Source organism: Silene latifolia, chromosome 6 (genome assembly GCF_048544455.1).
Source record: "Silene latifolia isolate original U9 population chromosome 6, ASM4854445v1, whole genome shotgun sequence".
Taxonomy (NCBI): domain Eukaryota; kingdom Viridiplantae; phylum Streptophyta; class Magnoliopsida; order Caryophyllales; family Caryophyllaceae; genus Silene; species Silene latifolia.
The window spans coordinates 6,434,803-6,457,362 of NC_133531.1; the positions used below are offsets into that span (position 1 = coordinate 6,434,803).

At 35.0% G+C, this 22,560-nt stretch overlaps 3 protein-coding genes and 1 non-coding gene across 5 annotated transcripts; 2 read left to right on the forward strand and 2 right to left on the reverse strand.

Moving 5' to 3' along the window:
• Positions 1-1,143: 1,143 nt before the first annotated feature.
• LOC141586184 (cytochrome P450 703A2) lies at positions 1,144-6,588 on the reverse strand. 2 transcript variants are annotated; one of them, XM_074407330.1, is made up of 4 exons: positions 6,492-6,588; positions 6,286-6,336; positions 3,747-4,828; positions 1,144-2,008 (listed from the first exon to the last, which is right to left on the reverse strand). In XM_074407330.1, exons 3-4 carry the CDS (start codon positions 4,674-4,676, stop codon positions 1,367-1,369), a joined length of 1,572 nt encoding a protein of 523 aa, XP_074263431.1. In that variant the 5' UTR covers positions 4,677-4,828; positions 6,286-6,336; positions 6,492-6,588; the 3' UTR covers positions 1,144-1,366. The 2 variants fall into 2 exon arrangements, with proteins under 2 accessions (XP_074263431.1, XP_074263432.1); XM_074407331.1 differs by lacking the exons at positions 6,286-6,336; positions 6,492-6,588 and adding an exon at positions 4,988-5,214.
• A 5,421-nt stretch (positions 6,589-12,009) lies between these two features.
• On the forward strand, positions 12,010-12,081 carry TRNAQ-CUG (transfer RNA glutamine (anticodon CUG)). Its single transcript has one exon. It is a non-coding gene; the product is annotated as a tRNA-Gln (tRNA).
• Positions 12,082-12,118: 37 nt separating this feature from the next.
• On the forward strand, positions 12,119-16,656 carry LOC141586169 (uncharacterized). Its single transcript, XM_074407306.1, has 5 exons — positions 12,119-12,493; positions 13,416-13,521; positions 14,396-14,486; positions 14,624-15,689; positions 16,271-16,656. The coding sequence occupies exons 1-4, from the start codon at positions 12,206-12,208 to the stop codon at positions 15,687-15,689; spliced, it is 1,551 nt and encodes a 516-aa protein (XP_074263407.1). The 5' UTR covers positions 12,119-12,205; the 3' UTR covers positions 16,271-16,656.
• An 832-nt stretch (positions 16,657-17,488) lies between these two features.
• On the reverse strand, positions 17,489-20,205 carry LOC141586168 (transcription factor MTB1-like). Its single transcript, XM_074407305.1, has one exon. It carries the CDS (start codon positions 19,552-19,554, stop codon positions 17,743-17,745), a length of 1,812 nt encoding a protein of 603 aa, XP_074263406.1. The 5' UTR covers positions 19,555-20,205; the 3' UTR covers positions 17,489-17,742.
• Between the last annotated feature and the right edge of the window lie 2,355 nt (positions 20,206-22,560).

Consider the following 22,560-nt stretch of genomic DNA (forward strand, 5'->3'; position numbering starts at 1 on the left):
ATTAATCTATGCTTTAAAGTCTTGTTCTGTGATTCTTGTTGGTTAAGTGGCCTCCTTTTGTGTTTAAGGAACAACAATAGCTTTATCACCATTATGTCACACTAGTGACGCATTTAAGGGTAATGTCCTTAAGGATTTGTTGTGCATCCGCATCATACAAAGAGCCCCGTTGAAGCAACTTGTCAAAGTGCCAAACATTCCTTTAGTAACTTTGTTGTCTTTAAGTAGCTAGATGAATTGAAAATGTCTTCGTAATTAAGAAGAAGGTATATTGATATGACAAAAGTCTCCGGGCTCTAATCGGATAAACTTAATCGATCGTGTGTGTCAAGAAACCATCTCAACCAAAAGCTTGCTAGTGGTTGAAGTAAGCTTGATTCGTTTTATACTCTAACACTCCCCTCACACGAAGGCCCATTTTTTGGGCTTGAAGTGTGGGTGCGAAGCGGGATTCTCTTCACGTTCGATTATCCACTTTTTTTAGAATGGAGGGGGGTGGGATTCGAACCCGTGACCTTTGGTCACCTGGCTCTGATACCATGTCAAGAAACCATCTCAACCAAAAGCTTAAGCTAGTGGTTGAAGTTCCTTGATTCGTTTTATACTCTAACACCGTCAGCTTAAGAATTAAAGGAGATAGTATAAAATCATTCATGACCTCGAACTCCCATCAACTTAAACTTCTGATTGAAATGATTACAATGATGTTTTGACGAATTTAGTACATGACCTAAACAAGACTTACTATCGATGTTTGTTTTGGCTTATATTAAGATTATACCATCGGTTCATTTTCAGGTTGTGTGTTGATCAATTTTGACCGCATAGCATAGAATTTAGAAAACGTATGTTTTTGGCCTAAATTACTCGGTTACTATTTATTGGGGTAACTCGACATTGGGCTTCGTTCTAGTTTATATATACGAAGTGCCAGTAGTCTCGTGCCGCCAACCCATGAAATGATACGATATAATTTATTTATTTTTGGTTTTACGAAGCGCGCACATAGTCGCATTACAATAGAGGGGACGGGGGATTCGAACCTGGGACCTATTGTCCACAATACCTCCGTCTTAACCACTAGACTAAAACATCTTCGGTGATACAATATAGTGACAAGAGATAGTGACAAGAGAGAACAAATGAAACTTTTCCAATTACGGAGTAATAATAACTTTCTTCAATCCTCGTTTCTTCTTACAAGATTGACAACAGAAAATTTCAGTATCACGCTCTTACATGCATTTTAAATTTTCTTTATTACATAAAACTTATATAACACATGTGAAACAACGCTATATTCACATTCCAGTTACTTAACAAGATAATTCACGACACATAAAACACTTCCGACTTAAAACCGACCTCAAAGGTACAAATGATGAGCAAGCCTAGGCTTAGCCAAAGCCCAAAGAGGCAAAGCCTTAGGCATAGTCATCCCATAAACTTCAACAGTATCAATCTCTTCATTCTTCATACCATAAGGTGGCTCCCAATCAAATGCATGAAAAAGCCTAGCTAAACCCATCAACACAAACACAACACCAAGTGGTGCACCCGGACACCGCCTTTTCCCTGCACTAAACGGCAATATCTTAAAATCCGACCCATGACTAATCTCAACTCGTCCCACCCCATCAACCGGCCAATGTCGCTCTGGATAGAATTCATCGACATTATCCCACACATTAGGGTTACGTCCTAACCCGTGTGTGTTGATGAAAACACGAGTCCCTGCAGGAATATCGTACCCATTGATTTTTGTAGGTCGGGTTGATTCGTGTGGGATTAAGAGGGGTCCTGCAGGGTGCATTCGGAATGTTTCACGTACGACACAGCGTAAGTAGGTGAGTTGGGTTAGGTCTGATTCTTGGACCATTCTGTTTGGTCCTACTACCGTGTCTAGCTCGGCTTGGATTTTTTTTAAGACTCTTGGATGTTTTATTACTTCTGCCATTGCCCATTCGTTTGTCACGGCCGAGGTGTCTGTTGCCGCGGCTATCATGTCCTGCATAGAAGTACCTCTATATCAGTACCATTGGTCCGAGTAAGATCGTTATACAACATACAACGACTATACAAGTTATTGTAAGGTGTAATACATGTACAATCCTCTATAATACTAAGAAAATAAAAAAGTTAGAAATTTTTCCGCCTAAAAGTATCAAGCTAGAAGTTGGGCCTAATTTGTTAGAGGTTAATCTAGATTTATTTTGGGTATAACATGGGAGGTTTTATGATTGAGTCTAATACATTTTAATCTATTATTATCACATTTTTCACATGTATATATGTATCTTAATTAATACTGTATAATATTAAAATAATTATATAATTTTTTCATAATGTTAAATTAATGTCTATTCCGTACATTTTATTTTTTTTATATTAGTTACTTCGTACTATAATAAAATTACAATAATTCACTGGAAAATTTTATATAGATTAAAAAAAATCATAAGTTGTTTTAGGTGCTGTTTGGCCTAGTTTATGTGAAATAGCTTTTACTTTCTAAAATGAGTTTTTTCATAAACTACTTTTTGAAAAAGTTGTGGTTGTTTGGCCTAACTTTTATAAAAGTAGTTTCTTAACAAATTGATGTGTTTGGCCTAATTACTTTTATTCGACTTTTTTGATTTTTTTGTTTACTATATAATCTGGGTCTGCGTTACACTTGTCAAACTTTTCACCTTTAAGCGTATTTTTTCTAATAAAAATTATGTAATGTCATAGTTACAACCGCAATTTTATACTGTGTAATACTCATAATTATGATATTCATAGCTGATGTTATCTCCTCGATTAGAAAGTTGCAATATCAACTTATTATGTTGCAAGATGATGAAACTCACCTACAAATATAATCAATTAGTCAAACTATAAACAAAAGCATTAAGCATTTATATTGGTGGGTACTTGAACTACAAAACAATTACTACGTACTTAGCCAAAGAAAAAAATAATTTTAAAATAAGACTGTCTTTTAGTTTTATTCTATGTGATATTACTTTTATAAGTCAAACATTCAATTTTTACATATAAAGGATCGTCTCACACTAAAAGGCGGTCTTATACATTATTGAAAGGGTCGTCTCATACTATTTTCATCTCAAATCGTAAATTATTTTTCCTTTTTATATAATTAATATTGAGCTTATATTTAAAAAATACCATAAACCCAAATCATAAGCAATATACGGAGTACATAGCAATAATCAATGCCCACATGACTTAAAAAACTTACAATTAAAAGCAGCCGATTAACAAAAAAATAGGCAATAATAGAGTGAAAAATATTACAATTATAGAGTACAAAAAATAAAAAAACCAAAACAATTGCCCATCTAGTAGAGATTGTGAGAAGTAGAAGTAGAAGTAGGTATTTGCAGCTTCTGCTTTTAGTGGCTTTTTTTTAAGTTTTAACTTTTCAAAAGTTTACATCCATCTAATTTATAGTGTTTGGCCTAATTTCAATTTTTTTTTCAATTGTAAAAGCACTTGTAAATCTTGGCCAAACAGCACCTTAGTTACATTAACAACTTTTTTTTTCACAAAAATAGTTTTAGTTAAAGTGTCAAATTTATTCCTGGTAAGATTGTCAAATTTTATCTATTCTATCTCATAATACTACAAGTCCATAATTATAAATGTTAAAGAAAAAAGGGCATTTAAATTTTAATTTTTAAATAGTTAAATTATCGAACAATACAGCCTAAAAAAAACCGTGAAATTTCGAGTGCGCTTACCTGAATTAGAGCTTTGATTTCAATATCATCCATATGTTCCTTCCCATCTTCACCAGGCAAAGACAACAAAACATCAACAAAATCCATTTCACCATCTTGTCCACCACCAACACTATCCCTAATCTCTTTAGCCTTCCTATGTTCTTCAAGTATCCTACTATGAAAATCATCAACTCTTTTCTCAACTTCCCTCATTCTCTTTTCACATCGAAACGGGTCGACCCATCTCCAAAATGGTAAATAATCACCCAAATAAATCAAGCCCAATAACCAAAACAACTCATGTGTTATATACAAAAACTCTAAGGCTTCTTGTGGCCCAGCATTTCCTCCACCAAAATATTGTTTCCCTAACAACATTCTTGTCACATTATTCATAGAAAATGCACCCAAAACTTCCCTTAAGTTAACGGGCTTATCCGATTCGGATCTAGCCCAAACATCTTGGATCAAATGTTGGGCCTCTTCGGCCCGATGTTTTGAAAATAATTCAAGTCTTTTAGTTGTTAGTAAATTCTCCATACAAATTCTTCTCATTTTCTTCCATTTTGGGCCCATTGGGGCCAAGGCCACGTCTTCGCAATTGTAGGCTAAGTGGACCGAGGCTAGGGTCCGTGGACGAGAGGAAAATACCTCGTCTTGTCGGACTAGGATCTCTCGGATTATATCCGGGTCATTTGTTGTTATTGCGTCCACACTACCGAGTTTTAAGTAGACTAATGGGCCGTATTTTTCACAGAAAGAGGCTAGGTCACGGTGAGGATTTGGGCCTAGTTGAAGTAGGTTTCCAACTATGGGCCATCGCCGTGGGCCGGGAGCTAGGTTTTTCGGGTTGGGTGGTTGGGTATAGTACTTGGTTAGCCATGGATATAAGATCTTGGCAATAAAAAATGAGCAAAGGAATATTGTTATTAGAGTGGTAAACTCCATAAGATTTTTTTTTAAAATTAATTTGTTATAATTAATCAATCACAATTTACCTAGGAAATAAAATGAATTGAAAAAGAGTAATTATTGGCTAATAAACTTGCTTGATTATGGTATGCATGCCAAGTTGATGAGTGAACTAACAATCTTTTCTCCTGCAAAAAAAAGTAGGTAACATATTAACATGTATTATGTGCTTACATATCAAAGGTAGATGAAAGTAGTCAAGTACATGAAATAAACATTCACACACAATAATAACGATAAGAATCAAAGTAATATCGATATACAGAGTATAAGGTTAAGAGGTTTACTAATTTGGCTACGTTAATCCTTCGGGTATACTACGATTTTATTGATCACTCTTAAATGAAAAGTAAAATAAGAAATATATTGACTAGTAAAAAAGAGAATTAATTCACTTTTATTATCACTCTTATAAGTATTTGAGGTGAGAATTGAAGAGATGATGAGAACTAAGCAACTTCATGTCCTTTATAGTAAAAAAAAAAGGAGCCCCCTTCTTGTTGTCTACTTGTCTACATAAGTATCCACAATTTCCACATGTATACAGAAGAACTGTAGAAGTCTCCCTTTGGATGACAAATCCGTCAAGATGAAAATGAGTCAAATATACTCTCACTTGTATATATAAGACAACCTTTTATTAATCCCTAAGAGGCATTCCCTTTACAACTAACTACCACACGTGATCTTTTTTAAGTTTAAGAGAAATATTACCGTCTTAAACAAAAATTTGTGTCTGGACAACTACCGTTAACATAATGTGCATACCTTTCGAACATAAATTATTATAGTCTGAGATTTTTTAGCATATTGGAAAAGATAATTTTGTAGGGAGTATTTTTATTAGGTCGAGTTAATTTTGTAATATATGTACGTAAATTATTAGTCCGAGATTTTTTAGCGATCATATGTATCAGATACAATCCAATATTATATGTACAATGTATACATCCGAGTTAATTTTGTAATATATGTACGTAAATTATTATAGTCCGAGATTTTTGAACAAAAGTAAAGATACATCTTGATCGAAATTATTTTTACTAAAAAAAAGACATTAGTCATGGTGAAAATGTATTTTTGGTTCGAGTTAAAAATTCTTTTATAAGACCGTCTTATATGAAAGTTACCCGGAGTTCTTTCTAATAAAGATACTCTATTGTTTTACAAATTTCTAGTGCATGTCCGTTTTACACAAGAATTCTATATAACTTGTTGATTTTGAGTTTCCTAAGAATAAGATAATACTACCGAGCCTTAAGTAGACTAATGGGCCGTATTTTTCACAGAAAGAGGCTAGATCACGGTGAGGATTTGGGCCTAGTTGAAGTAGGTTTCCAACTATGGGCCATCGCCGTGGACCGGGAGCTAGGTTTTTCGGGTTGGGTGGTTGGGTATAGTACTTGGTTAGCCATGGATATAAGATCTTGATAACAAAAATTGAGCAAAGGAATATTGTTATTAGAGTGGTAAACTCCATAAGATTTTTTTTTTTAAAATTAATTTGTTATAATTAATCAATCACAATTTCCCTAGGAAATAAAATGAATTGAAAAAGAGTAATTATTAAGGCTAATAAACTTGCTTGATTATGGTATGCATGCCAAGTTGATGACTGAACTAACAATCTTTTCTCCTGCAAAAAAAAAGTAGGTAACAATATTAACATGTATTATGTGCTTACATATCAAAGGTAGATGAAAGTAGATGACATACATAAGTAATAAACTTTCGCGCACAAGAATTAAAGTAATATCGAGATATACTCCGTATAAGTTTAAAGAGATTTACCAATTTGGCTAATTTATTTTCAGTTGTACTACGATTTTATTGATCGCTCTTAAATAAAAGTTACGATAGGAAATATATCGAGTACAAAAGAAATGAAGAGATTATGAGAACGAAGCAACTTCAGGTCCTTTATAGTAAAGTTTGGCACCTTCTTGTTGTCTAGTTTGCATTTTCCACATGCAAATTATATGCGCCGATAAGTTTGCTACCAGTCTTTTCTCAAAGAATTAATTGCTCTGCAGTCTAAATTACACTTCACATAAATCACATACATAAAGCCTGTTTTTTTGGATCAAACTTATCTCGATCTCGAATCGATTCAACTTATAGGATCTCGAATCGAATCGAATCAACTTATAGAATCGAATCAACTTATTGGATCGAATCGAATCGAACTTATAGGATTCGAATCGAATCGAACTTATAGGATTCGAATCGAACTTATAGGATTCGAATCGAATCGAACTAAACTTATAGGATCAAGTGAACTTAAATTAAGTGAGGTATAGGATTCGAATCAACTTATAGGATCGAATCGAATCGAATCAACTTATAGGATTCGAATTGAACTTATAAGATCGAATCGAATCAACTTATAGGATTCGAATCGAATCAACTTATAGAATCCGAATCAACTTATAGGATCGAATCGAATCGAATCAACTTATAGGATCTGAAGTGAACTTATATTAAGTGACTTTAAGTCCAAAAGAACAGGGCCATAGAGTATTTGTCAACAAAAGATAACTACAGTTAACATAATTAATGTGTATATATAACTTCCATTCAAATATGATGTTACAAAACACGTTTCTATTAACAGATTCTTGTTTTATTATCCGTTTTAAGTTTAAAACGATTCAAATACATATCAAATCACATGACAAATTGCCTAGAAAATGCCAAAAAAACTTGTCTTTATTATCACCATATGATAATATTTAATCCGTTTTAAGATTATTTAAGACGGATAATCCGTTGTAAGGAGTTTTATATACTCTTTTCGTGCTAAACATTTATTTATTTTTATTAATTAAATATACGAAAATATCTCTTGGGAGGAATATAAAGGGAAAATAAATGATAGGAATAATAAAAGGAGTATAGTATCTTATGTAAATACTTATAGTCCGAGGTTTTCCAACATATATTGGATATTTACATTGTATTGTATTGGATGTATACTGATTGTATATATTGTGAAGTGAGCACAAAATTACCTATAGTAAGTAGATTATACAATCAGTTGTATACAATCAGTTGTACTGTTTGTATAGAATAAAACTCGAGCTTTATAATGTGTTTATTTGAGCTTAAACCTACAAATTACGGGCTTTATTTAAAAGAATCTAAGTTTAAAAATACGTAACTTAAAAAATTATAATAAAACTCAAAAATAAAATATATGAGCTCAATTAGATTTTAATTTTTGACATTAAAAAATTAAAATATAAATAAAAAATTATAAAAGCTCAAAAAAATACATATATACTCAGTTAAATTGGTTATAATTGTTCTATACTCTTATATAACCAGTTATATAATAGTATTTGTGATTATCTGAAGGGTTTCATGTATATGTGGTTTGATGCAATGCACTTAGGAAAACATCTATCTCGATCACCTAACTTCCTTGTACATTTTTTTTGTTGAATGAATGCTCTTCAAACTTCTCTCAACATAATTTCTACGGAAATTAACACGGAAAATTGTGAAAATTTCACATATATAAACGTTTTTTACGTTGAAGAAAATTAAGAGAATAATCTATTTTCTAAATTAAGGAGTTATTTCTCTATTATTAATTGATTTTAGGATAAAACGTCCTTAAATTTGTGAAGTGGATAATCTTTTCTTCTTAATGGCACGATCTACACTCATGTACGAATTTTAAAAAATACTTAACTTAAAAAATTATAATGAAACTGAAAAATAATATACATGAGCTCAATTAGATTTCAATTTTTAACATTAAAAAATTAAAATATAAATCAAAAATTATAAAAGCTCGAAAAAAATACATATAAACTCAGTTAAATTGATTATAGTTGTACAATGCTCTTATACAAGTTATTATATACTACTCCCTCCAATTTCATTTATTGTTCTTCTTTCCCTTTTCATCCATTTTCCTTATTGTTCCCTCTTTCCTTTTTTTGACAATTTTGTGTGGTCCAAAATCAATTTGATGTGGGGTCATGTGTATTGTGTGGTCCAAATTAATTCTTTTATTTCTTATTCCAAAAAAAAAAGGGAACAATAAATGAAATTGGAGGGAGTAGTATTTGTGATTATCTTGAAGGGTTTCATGTATATGTTGTTTGGTGCGATGCATTTAGGAAAACATCTCGATCACCTAACTTCCTTCAGTCCTTGTACATCTTTTTGTTGAATTCCCCTCAAACTTCTCTCAACATTATTTCTACTGAAACTGACACGGAAAATTGTGAAAATTTCACATATATAAAGGTCTTTTACGTTGAAGAAAATTAAGAGAATAATCTATTTTATAAATTAAGGAGTTATTCTCTGTTATCAATTGATTTTAGGATAAAACGTCCTTAAATTTGTGAAGTGGATGATCTCTTCTTCTTAATGGCACGGTCTACACTCATGTACGAATTTTAAAAAATCTATATAAATATAAATAAAATAAAATAACTGACACCATATACTTCATCAAAGCTCTTCAACATCAACCAAAGGTTAGTTTTGGCAATAAAAATAAAGATTGATACTTCTTATTTGGCCTCTCCTACACTGGTGTCTCCTTCCCAAAATAACTCGTACTATTATATTTCGTGGACACTTATAAAGATGATTTTTCATTTTTTCACCTGTAGGACATAAGTTTGCACCCTAACAATCCTCCCCTCAAATCAAGGACCATCATCTTAACTCGGACATTAACCTTCATGGAGAAATCGAAACTCCTCTTATTGTGCAACCCAAGCCAATTTCTAGGCACTCCAAACATCACCAAGTCATGATAATCACCCCTTAACCGACACACCTTAATTACTACCTAGCCATGTGTGCATCACATTTCACCGCCTGGTTATGTGAGTGCTCTCACATGCTTTTCTGGTCTTGCATGCATGTCCATGTGTCTCTACTTGGGATTGTACGTGCTTGGAGCTGTAAATGATCTAAGCCAGCTCGTTGATCCCTCATAATCGGCTCGGTCAAAGCTCAGCTTGTGCTCGGTCAAACCGGGCTCGAGCCCGAGCCCACCCGTGCTCAAGCTCAGATCGGCTCGTTTACAACCCCGTACGTACTACATATGCATATCAAACTTCCTCTCCCTCCAATATACCCCTAAATTTGGTCCGCACTTAAGCAAAAATCCTAGAACACAATGATATTTGACATCAAACTTGAAAATAAACTATTAAATTACCTGTGACACCGAACTTGATAAGACTCCACCTGATCAACAATTCTAATACACAAACGTGTTTGTAACATCCCACAAAATAAACCTATGGCGCCTTTGATCCATTTTGCCTTGGACTAGGCTTGCTCAAGGCTCCTTGCCACCTTACAGTCTTGACTCAATGTTTCACCAATATATTATCCATGGACCCAAGCTAAGATCTCACCAACATTTTATCCATGGACCCAAGTATTAGTAAATATTAGGGTTAATTCATATGAATACTCCATACTATTACCCATCTTCTCAAAATAATATGAACAATGTTTTAACTTAAAATAAACTCAACTTTGTATACCCTCTTCTCAAAATAGAATCGCCTAAATTTTGACCTGTTATATCAGGTAATAGGTGACGTGTTGCTGACGTGGCATTAATAATAATAATAATAATAATAATAATCCCCTTCAGACTTCAGTGATGTTTGATTTCCGAAAAGGGGGAAAAAATTAGAATCAATCTAATTTTTGGCAAACTTACTTCCTTCAGTTACAAATTTGTTCACGAATCACTCAAACAATGCCGACTAGAAATGCTTGATCATCTAATCGATCTCCGGCGATAATTATTGATTTCTCTTAGGATTTCGCGCTCGTGAATTCCAGATTATTATTTCTGGGGATTTTGTGAAGATAAGATATTAATCTTATCATATTTGCATTGGATTCTTCATTTTCTCCATCATCAATGGACAACGATCAAGAACCTTCAACAAGACCTCCAACACCTTCAACTACGACGTCGTCTAATTCGATGGAGAAGGAAGCAGTAGAGCCGCCGCAACATGTGGAAGGGCTGCTCGCGTCGTCGTACACAGTGGTGAACTCGGTGATAGAGAAGAAAGAGGATGAAACGGAATGATGTTTTGATCCGAGGATTTTGATGGTATATTGGGGGTCATATGGGGGGGGGGGGCGATGATGTTTGATTTTGGTAACGATGGTGGTGGTGGTGAGTGAAAGGTAGATGGTGGTGGCGGTGGTTGAGTGGTTCACTGATTCTGGGTAAGTGATTTTGGTGAAGAAAATTAAGTAATGGGGTGGGATTGTTTTTTATTTTTTTGGTGAAGTAATGGGGTGGGATTGTTAATCGAGGTCATTATGTTAATCCTTGTTTTAGATATTTTTTTTAAGAGATGACCTGACTAGCAGGTAGTGGGTTATCGGGTGTATTATGAGAAGATAAGGTTAATAGATCGTTTTATTGTGAGATTAATTGAAGTTGAGAGTAATATAAGAATACCACCTATAGTTCGGAGTATTGTTGTTAAATAACCCTAAATATTATTAGAAGATTGTACGGGGTGAAGGGAGGACTTTTGGTTTTCAGATTTCTCTTCTCCGGGCATCTTGGCGTGAGGCTAGTCCGGATTTGAGAGGCGACGCTTTGTGTTGCCGTGGCGAAATCACAAAGGATGAGACCTGGTTACTGATACCATGAAAGTGTATGAATCCCTGATTAGGGTTGCATATCATAGATGATTAAATAGGTACATTGTACAAGAGGTTACCTAATTACATGGAGAGAATATCTCTAAATAAGTTAATATCCTAACTAAGGAAATACATGATAAATATAAAGATATATACAATCTTCTAATAATATTTACTAATACCAAGATCTACAAAATAGATTGCCAGATCGAGCCCACGCGTTTGTGACTTGCAAATGCTATTTATTCCCCTTTTCAAGCTCCGCCATTTGTACATTATTATATAATTAAGGCCAAGGCCCAAGTTGTGTACCTTACACTTTGTTACAATTTGTTATGCCCAAGTGCCGAAACGTTGATACTTCTCATTGAGCCTTTGTTACGTTAGTTTCCACAGCCCATAATAATGTTAGACCTTTCAAGTAGAAACCCTGAATATTTGGTGGATATTTATCTTATATTCTTTCATCTTTATATCACTGATGTATGACATGAGCTTGCTCCTTAACAATTTATTCTATAATACAATAAAATTGCTTTTTTATCATAGAGAATGTAAGAGTTAGATATTTTTCTATGCTTTTTTGGTTTAGGGAATACCCCATGAAGTTCCAATTATAAACTAAGAGTTGGCAAAGAAAACGTGCAAAGGTCCTATGGTCTAGCGGTTAGGACACTGGACTCTGAATCCAGTAGCCCGAGTTCAATTCTCGGTAGGACCTTCTTTTTTCCACTTTTTTCATTTCTCCCTCCCAAATTTCCCCCCAAACCCTTCCTATTTCCTCCTCTCTCACTCCCAAACCCCATAAAACAATCTCTCCCATTTTTCCAAACACACAAAACACAATGGAATTGAACTCCAACAATTCCTCTCAAATCCGCAACACTGTCATAGACATCCTAAACTCCTCCGACCTCGACTCCGTCACCGAACAACATGTCCGCAATTTAGCCGCCGATAAACTTAACCTTGACCTCTCCGACCTTCCGCATAAGATCCTCATCCGTCAAATTATCGAGTCTTTTTTACTCCAACACGACCCCGCCGTCGCTACCGATACCGCTTTAGTCCCGCCAGAAGAAGAAATCGATGTTAAACCCGTTATTGCGGATTCGTGTCGAGTCATTTGTAAGGTGACGCCTTTATTTTACTCCCTCCGTCCCAATCATTTGTTTATTATTTTTTTTATTACTCTCTCGCCTTATTTACTTTTTGCCTGCCCTGTCCCGATTATTTGTTTACCTTTGTTTTAAATAGTTTTCGTCCCAATTATTTTGACTAAAGCCGGATAATTTATGATTGCATTTGTTTATTTTCTTTGGGAAGGGTATTTTAATCGAAGGTAAACAAATGATTGAGAATTTGTAACGGAGGGAGGAATGAGATAGGGTTTGAACTTTGAAGATTGCGGTTGGAATTTATAAATTTGTACTCCCTCCGTCCCAGTCATTTGTGTACCTTTGATTAAAATAACTCTTGTAAAGAATAAAAGTAAAGAAATGAATGAGACGGAGTGAGTAATTAGACAGTGTTTGCAGGCAGCAGCTAGTGAATATTGCTGTTGAAGGCTTTTAATGTTAACTACATATGATCTGCATTATGCAATGCTGAAAGATTGCTGCTTTTTTCGGAAGTTTGAACATTTAATCGAAAAGTTGTCTCTTTTTTGTTTTGTTATATTGAAGAAGTAGAGTAAATGCAGGAATAATTTCGTTAACATACCTGTTACAGAATTAGTTAATGTGTATTTTAATCAAATGTAAACAAATGATTAGGACCGATAGGATTGTAGTGTTGCCAGCTACTGAATTGCAGTTGAAAGTAGTATTTCATGTTAAAATTACGGAGTATATGATCTGTAATGCTGAAAGATTGCTGCTTTTTTTAGAAGTATGAAAATTAATCGAAAAGTGGCTCTTTTTTGCTTTGTTATATTGAAGAAGTAGAGTAAATGCAGGAATAATTTCGTTACCGTTATCTTACTTCTTACAGAATTAGTTGATGTGTGTTTGTATACCTGCATTGTCTCACTTCAGTAATATTCGATGTTTGTAGCTGTCACAAAAGAGAGACGTGTCTGTTCGAACTTCGGGAGGGAAAACTGTTGTCTCAATTGGAGAATCGTTCTTCAAGGATGGGAAGCAGATCCTTACACCTAAATGTAACTACATGCTTAGATTTTTATTTATTTTTTTTGACTGCAAATTTTAATTTTACTGTGATGTTTAGAACTGCTGAATTTTTCTTGCTCATAAGTCTAACGATAGCGTATAGCTATATCAGAACATAGAAGTAATCACAGTGAACCTGTAACTCCTGAGCGATCCTTATGCATTCTATGTTCATCGGTTTCCTTGTTCTTTTAGCGGTTCCACGTTCACCAGCTTGCAAGTATGTAACTCTGTAAACAGATAAAACATCAAATCACGAATGTAACTCCTGCCTTGTATTGTATCATGGTGGGTACTACATTACTAAAAGGCAATTTTTCCCTTGGTTGCATGTTTTTCGCTCTTTTAGTCCAGCGTTTTCTTGCTTAGCTTCTTTTTCTCTCTTTCTTTTTTTTTTTCCGGATTCACGTGTACCATCTCATATGGATGAAATGGGAAAAAAATCCAAGTGGTGAATGTACATGTTTCAAACTAAATTGGGTTTAGCCAGAAAGATACTCCCTCTATCCCGGTCAATTGTTGTCCTTTGGTTTTGGCACAAAGACCAAGAAAATGGAAGGGGGCCAATTATTAGATGACAAGTGAACCAAATTGAGTGTGAATGATCAAATTGCTCATCAAATACAATCCTAAAATAGAAAGGACAACAATTGACTGAGACACCCAAAAATGGAATAGGACAACAAATGACCGGGACGGAGGGAATAAGATACATTACTTGTCAACAATTTGTAGGATTTAATTTTATTGTTGCATCATACCTTCGTTGCTATTCCAGTCTTCTGGGCTAATATTAGTGAAAATATCCCAGTTCTTCGTGTCTTTTTCCCTTTGTGTAATGATTTCTGCATTTGATCCCCGCAGGGATTGGTTTGTCTGCTGATCAATGGTCAATTTTTCGTAAGAGCATTCCTGACATTGAAGAAGCCATAACAAAGGTTGAATCAAGGCTAAGGTGGGTATTATCTGCTTTGTCTCACAGAAAAGCTACTGTGACGATTAGCGTATGTACTTCATATACTTTAGGCAGTTTATTGGTCTTTTCAGTACATAGTTGCCTGAGAGAACGTGTGACTTAGATTCCATATGTAGGCGTCGAGATGAAAAGAGACAAGCTGATGCTGATATATCTGAAAATGTACCCCACTCAAATGGTTTTCGACAGGCTACAGCAGAACCCATGCTAAAAATTGGCACACGTCATAGACCTGGGTTTATGGATGGAGGAAAACAAGTGGGCAATGGATCAAGGGTGCCTTCTACTTCCCATAGACTTGTACCTATTGATTTAGTTCGTTTTGATGGTAAAAATTATCAGCAATGGGTAGATCATATGGAGTCATACTTGACCCATTTGAAAGTCAGGTATGTACTTTCGGATCCATGCCCAAGTGCTGCGGAAATAGCCGATTGGGAACTGTCCGAGACATTATCAGCAATAGAAAAATGGCGTGATGACGACCATATATGTCGTCAAAACATAATAAATACATTGTGCGACAATTTGTACAGTCATTACTCAAAAAAAAGAGGCTCGGCTCGAGATCTTTGGGAAGAACTCAAGGTAACTTATCTATATGAAGAGTATGGAGCAAAGGTATCTTTGGTTAAGAAGTACATTGAATTCCAAATAGTTGAAGAAAAATCAGTTTTTGAGCAAGTTCAGGAGTTGCATCATATTGCAGACTCCCTTATTGCTTCGGGTATGTACGTTGAGGAGAAGTTACATGTCAACGTTATCATTTCCAAGCTTCCCCCTTCTTGGAAACCATTTAGCGTTGAATTGATGAAGGAAGACTATTTACCTGTTTGGATGCTGATGAATGAGCTAAAAGACGAAGAGGAGTATCGTCAAAACGGAAATAAAAACGAGGGTCTCCGTCCAAGGCTTGCATCGCCTGTGTTTCCACCTGCTAAAAAACTTGGGCCCGAGAGGATTCCAATGAAGAGGCCCGGAATGCACACGGCATATCCTGAAATTGATCGTGAAAGGGTTAGGTTTTGCAACATTTGTAAGAAAAAGGGTCATTTTCCCGAGCAATGCTGGTTTCGGAATTCTGGCTGCAAAGATAACACGGTTGAAACGGACAGTGTTATATCAGATAATGTCGTTGCTGAGGGAGTCAACGATGTAGCTGCAGGGCAAAGTAATTCTTAGGTATCTTACTTTACCATTTCCACCACCAAGGTTTAATTTTTGCATTTTAAGTAGATTATAGTTTGCGAAACTATACCGAGAGTTTAGAGACACGACTTGGGGCTATTTTTTTTATGATTTGCAGATCATTGTTTCTTACTGTCCATATCTTAGTTGTACCAAGAGAAATGGTGTCCAATTAACCATGATCACCATTCTCCTTAACAAGAGAAATGTCCCAAATGCACTCACCGTCAGAAGCTTTGTCGCAAACTCCACAAATGCACTCACCGTCAGAAGCTTTGTCGTAAACCCCACAGTTGAAGGCCTTGAGACCATGATGCTACATATTGGATCTCAAAATTGGTCAATGAGGCCCAATATTGGTCGCGTATCATACTCTAATATCCGATTTCCAGGTGTAATTTTAACATTTGTCTCACGGTGTTGATACTGAGTATGTGAGGAAAAATAGAGTCAGAGTAACATCGGCTTGAAATGCAGCAGATGCTGCTTTAATGTTTAAAATACAGTCATGGTAACCTTCAAAAACATTATATAATCGGGAGGCAATTAATACCATGCTTGAAACCGTCTTCCAGATCAGCAGGAGACCGACAGGAAAGGATCAAACTTATTTTCAAGGTATATTTATCAAGCTAACCAATTCTCGGCTGCTTTGGATTTGGCAAACTTAAAGGAGACCTTGCTTTCCATCAAGATGTGCTGCTGTCGGTTTGAAGCACTGAGGATCCGATTCGTGTTCACCATACTGAAACCATATGGCTGGTGGCCCTTTGTGAAAATGTTGTATTTGCTGTAATGGTCGTATAAATTCTTATGGTTAAGGTCATAAGGAATATCACGAACCACATCAGGGACCGAGTCTCTGAGGGATATCCCATGAAATGTGAAGGTTGTAAGCATATATTGGCTCAAGAGTTTTTGTAAAATTCATAACTATTTTATTGACCAGCTTTGATTGGAATAACTGGCAACTCCAAAGTTACTTTATATGATTTTTTTTTTTTTTTTTTGGTGACGAGAGAACCCGCAGCCGCTACCTTCGGTATGCACTGGGTAAACCCTCGGGTGTACGTGATAGCCTGCAAATCACGTATACTAGATAAGCCACCCAAGGTTAGTTTAGTACTCTTAATTGAGTTGTTTAAATTTTCCCCAAAATGGGAACGTAAAGAATCTGATGAAACATTCTAAAAATGCAAATGTAAAGAATTTGTTGAGTCGGGGGAGTATTATACTAGCGTCTTAAATGCTGACATTCACCACGCGTGCTTACGCTGCTATTGTGAAATTTGGAAGTGGTTTCTTGCTGAGATTTTAACTTCTAACCAGTAGGGGTATAACCTTCTAGGATTACAGTAACTCTTGCAGAAGGCATTTATGCAATGTTCAGCGCAGAATTACTATGCCGGAACTTGAACAAGAATAAGCCGAAAATATGCAGCAGATCTCTGAACAATAAAAGACCTTGAAATTCCTGTTTTAACATGCAACATACTTGGAAGATAAAAATTCAAATAAGACCGTAGTATGCATACAACAGATTAATTTCATGCAACATATCTCAATGAACGGGATTATGACATGGTTGTAGGCATATAACGGTTTCACATAGGAGTCGTTATAAATGGGAAGTACGAGTAACACGCAAAATCAACATCAATGCCACCGATGAAGCTCCTGTTTCCGAACATGTCACAATCTAGCAAAGGAACCACAAAGGCAAAGGAAATAAAGTAATAAACACAACCGATAGTAGCCAGGAACAAAACTGAACTTTCGAGTAATAATGAATAGTTCAACCAACCAATTCCTTCCAACTTGTGAAATAATACGCGCTTATGGCAAAAGTAATGTATAAATATGAACAAGATAGAACGATTTATCGACTATGACTGTCGTAAATTTGACTATTATTCTACCTCTATATTTCATTTTAACTCTTCCTTGCTGCAAAATCAAAATATCTGAAGAAGTCGTAAAATGGGTTTCTTCTTTACGTCCTTTACTATCTAACAATTACACCTACTAATCAAGAGCTACTAGTCTTCTAACCCCCGGTTGGTGAAAGGGTTTGCAACGGCTTGGAATCATTGGAAAACGCAGCCAAGAATTTCTCCTTGGTCAATTGTTCCGAACTCTGAGACTTGACAACGAATGTATGAAATACAGTATCAGTACCTGATGCAAGTTTTGAGTCGATAACTTCAATCTCCTCATCCTGAAACATCTGTATAACTCGAGCAACTGGGTGTCGATTAAGGGGAACACGCACTTTCACAACGACCTCGTCATCGATTGCCTGAACTTCAATGTCAGAAACCGAAGGTTGTGATTGTCCCTGTCCATCTGCATTTGCGGTGCTGGTGCTGGTGCTGCCCTCCTGTTGTGTTTCCAAGTCACCGAGTTTCTTCTGCAACTCTGTAATATACGAGATAGCATCTCCAAGCAAAGATGCTTTGTCCATCTTGGTAATGTTCGGGACAACTGCTCGTAATGCATAAAACCGTTGATTAAGCTTCTCTCTTCGCTGTCTTTCTGCTTCAACATGGTTAAGCGGGCCATCTCGTCCATTTGCGGGCTTGCGTCCTCTTTTGCGGGACTTGGCATCATCAGACGGGCCAGATGGCCCAACATCGGAATGTTCAGAATCAGTACTACCAGCCCTAGATGTTGCTCCTGTAAAATCAATCTGCATCCGAGCTGGCTTTTTCTGATGAGAATTGTTTTGATACTCGCCTCGAATACCATTCACAAAATCTTGCAGTCTTGAGTTCTGAGAGCTATAATTTTGAGGGCTATAAACCTCGGTCGTAGTTGCATGCTTAATGCCGGGAATGTTTGCCCAACTAGGACTTTGGACGCCATTTCTTTGAATTTGATTTGTAAACGAAAGCTTGTTTCCATTCGCATGAGCATCCCAACTTCTATCTTCCATCTTTCTAATAGCAAGTTTCTCCCTGAACTGGGGTCGGATTGTTGTATTTAAATTCTGTCCGAATATCTTCGGGACTACATTTCCATCATTAATAAATCTCAGACTTGCAAACGGATCAGGATCAGGAGCAGGAGCGGGAGTACCTTCCTCAATCTTTGGCGTTAAAAGGGACAAAACTTGAGGAGGTTTAGTTCGAATAGACTGAGGCGTAGATGCATTACCAAAGTTTAACGCTCTCAAAAAGCCGGGATTCTCAGGCACAGGTCTCACAGACCCTAATTCCACAACTCCAAACTCAGTCGGAATCAATACAACAGTCTGAATCCCAGCAGACTTAGCAAGAAACGCTCGAACGCAATAATCCGACCCAGACCCCATCAAATCCCCCTCCCAAACATGCTTCCCTGAAGCAAAACACCTCCCAGGACCGCCTTCACCACGAGGAAACGTAAAATACATAGACAACAAAAAGAACATCTCCATATCAGTAACCCTATCCAAACTAAGAGCCAAATTATCATCATCAGAACCACCAAACAAAGCATTCAATTTCTGAAGAACCCGCTTTCTAATCTTCTGTTGACTATCATCCTCAACCCTATACTTCAAAAACCGAGTTGCTTCCGATTCTTCCCCTTCCTTTGGTTCTCTACAATACCCATCCCCCCAAGTCAACACCAAATCCCCAGTCCTAGACCTCGAAACCTGCCAGAAAAACCCGTAATTCCAGCTAAAATTCGCGCTATTCGCCTTTTCAACAAGATCTACCAACTTATTCTGAATGTTTTCACTATATTCAGCATTCACCATTGAAGTTGCAGCTGTATGTGGATTTGTTGACAAGTAATCAAAGGCTTTAGTACCCAATACCGAGGCGATCATAGCCTTATCCTCCTCATTCATACCTACTCCTATACCTCCCATTTCACAACACACTTCAATTTTTTTTCAGTATTTTTTACTTTGTTTATTTATCTTTGACCGTATTGGCAGATTCAAACCTAGACGGATTCAGATGATGATTCATGTCAGCCGACCCCGAACCATGTTGGGAGTTGGGAGTTGGGAATAAGGCTTTATTATATATCAAATCAAATTGATATAAACCAACTAATAAAAATCAAATCTTTCACACAAAAAACACAATCTTAACATAATCTAAATGACAAAAACATGCACATTTGATCATTTAATCCAAATTCTAACAACTACCCACTTAAATTCAGATCTAATATATTCACAAAAATGCAAAAAAACAAATACTTTAATTTAAACTAAATAAATGGCAACTTACAAATTTGTTGACTGTTGTAAAAACACAAGAAAGATGATAACTTTTGCAATGGAAAAAGACAGTTCAAATGCATGAACAAATTATAATTATATTTATAAATTTATAAGAAGGGTTTATATATTTTTTTTCAATTAATTTTGCTTGTGATTTTTGAGGAGAATGGAAAAGAAAAAATAATAATAATAAGAGGGGGAGTAGTAGTGAAAGAGAGAAATAAAGAAGTGGAGGAAGGCAATGCAAATTGCACTTGTTTTGTTTCTCTCTCTTTCTCTAATTCTCTTTCTCTATCTATCTAAATCACAAAGCAAATTTCTCGTGCACTAACTATGGTTAGGTTAATGTGGGTGTTAACTTGTTAAGATTGTAACCATGGTTAGTGATGGATAAAATAACAAAATAAGTTTAAAGGAAAATTTATAGTTAAGTTAATCAGTGATTGAGGATTGCGATCTAACGTGGTTAATTATCTTTTATTTTGTCGTTGTGACTTAGAGTTACTTAGATGCTCGCGTAACATCTTTTGTAAGCAGACTATCAAATGTATGGTTTTAACAAACTGAAATTGATCTTCCATTCGCATGCCGCTGGTCGATCAACTCAATCAATTATGACCATGTTTCGTAGTTTCATTTTGTCACTCAAGACATAATTATTAACTCCAATCCCAAATAAAGACTAACTCTATGGTACGAGGGAACGGAATTGGGATGTACTAGAAATTGATTTGATATTAGATGTGTTGGAATATGTGTCCTCCGACAATAATGCGATCACGACTGTTGATCATGATGATCACATGTTTAAGTCTCATTAAAATGAATACAATTGGGAAGTAATTTTGTTACTGTCAACTGGTCAACATATATCGGTAATGATTGGCTTACTAGAGTTTGACATTACTGTCGTGTGACGGTGGTGATCAGTTGACCCCCTAGGTCATACCTAAAGGGCAACCCTCTTAATTGATTATTTAATTAATCGTATAATGTTACGAGTTAATTAAATTACTTGAAAATTGACGGACGATTTTGGAAGTAAAATTTACGTATCATATTGAAATGTGATTAAATAAGATACGGTCTGAGTAATTAAATTGTATAATTACTCGGATGAAATAAATTGTTTAATGTAACAATTAAATTTGAATGAATTGTTATAAATACAATATGTTGTAATTTATAATTGGTAAAATTTTTGGCACAAGTAATTATGAAATTACTAAGTCGATTTTTGTATGTGACGTATTTTTATTAATACGTTGATTTTTAATATGTTAAAAATACATAACAAATATATATGTGACATATGACATGTAACATATAGACAATTGACAAAAATAATATGGATTCCATATTACCAAATGGGCCGAAAAATAGAGGGACTTAAGCTAATTATATGTTGTTTATAATTAGTGGGAAAACACAATGATTAAAGGCAACCCTAGCCTTGCATACCTATTGTTCCTTGTGAAGAACAATTTCCTCATGCATTGGCTCCCTTTATGTCCTCTCTTACACGGTTTTGGAGAAGAACAATTCATCATTGTTTTTCTTATAATTTTACCTAATAATACTCTAAAATGTTTTAGATAATATTCATTCATTCAACTCATCCAAAATATAAGTTTTCTAGAGAAATAAAATCCTCTCTTTATCTCTCATCAAAACCGAAAATACTTAAGTGTTTATAAATATTTTTGGTTCAATTTTCTACTATAATTAATATTATAACTAGTATTTATAATATTGATTTAATTAAGAGAAGCCTTGGGTATTAAGCATAGGGAGAGATCTTACACTTAGATCTTCATTCTTCCATTGGAATAAGCTCAAGAACAAAAGAGAAAGGTGATCTCTTTTGTGCCCAAATAACCGAAATTCAATATGTAAGGACATGATTTCTCCTCTATTTATATTATTGTTTGCATGCATAAGATCCGTTTTAATTTTATGACAAATTAGTTTTGACATATATGAGTATGTTATATTGTATATGATTCTACATTTCCTTCAATCGGTATCATGAGCCACGGTTGTTTGCATGCAAATTGGTTAAAAGTTTTTCCGAGTTATATGAATAACAAAATAAAACTTGTAAAATTTGTGTTATTATGATATATCACGAAATAATTACATGCATGTTAATATTTCTGGTCCTAAAGTGTTTTAGGATTTTTGGGTTAATTTTTCGGATTTTTATTGTTCATATATAATAATAATGACATTTAAATGTGATTTTATGAGTAAAAATGTCATTTTTGGTCGAAAATTAGCTATACTTCGAATTTTAAGTTGATCTTTGGATATGTTATCACATATATTATTTTGAGATAACCTGTAATTTTTCATAATTTTTACACTTGTTATGCTCGAAAAATGAATTTTTCATTATTAAATATGAATTTAAGAGAAAAATAGGTTAATATGAGTTAAATTTCGAATCTGGTCATAGAAAATTTATATGTTGTCACATGCAATTTTACAAGATGTGTGTAAAATAATTGGCTATAAAGAAGTCTTTTAGCATGATTTATGAATTTTTGAAGAAAAATGGCATAAATAGTGACATTATTAGTTGAAAATTAATAAAACATAACCTATGACTAAGGAAAAACGTCTAATGTTGCATTTTATTAT

Coding starts and splice junctions, on each gene's coding strand:
- LOC141586184 (XM_074407330.1), bottom strand. CDS start 4,676: ATGGAGTTTACCACTCTAATAACAATATTCCTTTGCTCATTTTTTATT. Junction 2,009..3,746: donor AAATCAAAGCTCTAATTCAG/GTAAGCGCACTC, acceptor ACTTCTATGCAG/GACATGATAGCCGCGGCAAC.
- LOC141586169 (XM_074407306.1), top strand. CDS start 12,206: ATGGAATTGAACTCCAACAATTCCTCTCAAATCCGCAACACTGTCATA. Junction 13,522..14,395: donor GCAGATCCTTACACCTAAAT/GTAACTACATGC, acceptor TGATCCCCGCAG/GGATTGGTTTGTCTGCTGAT. Junction 14,487..14,623: donor AAGGTTGAATCAAGGCTAAG/GTGGGTATTATC, acceptor TTCCATATGTAG/GCGTCGAGATGAAAAGAGAC.
- LOC141586168 (XM_074407305.1), bottom strand. CDS start 19,554: ATGGGAGGTATAGGAGTAGGTATGAATGAGGAGGATAAGGCTATGATC.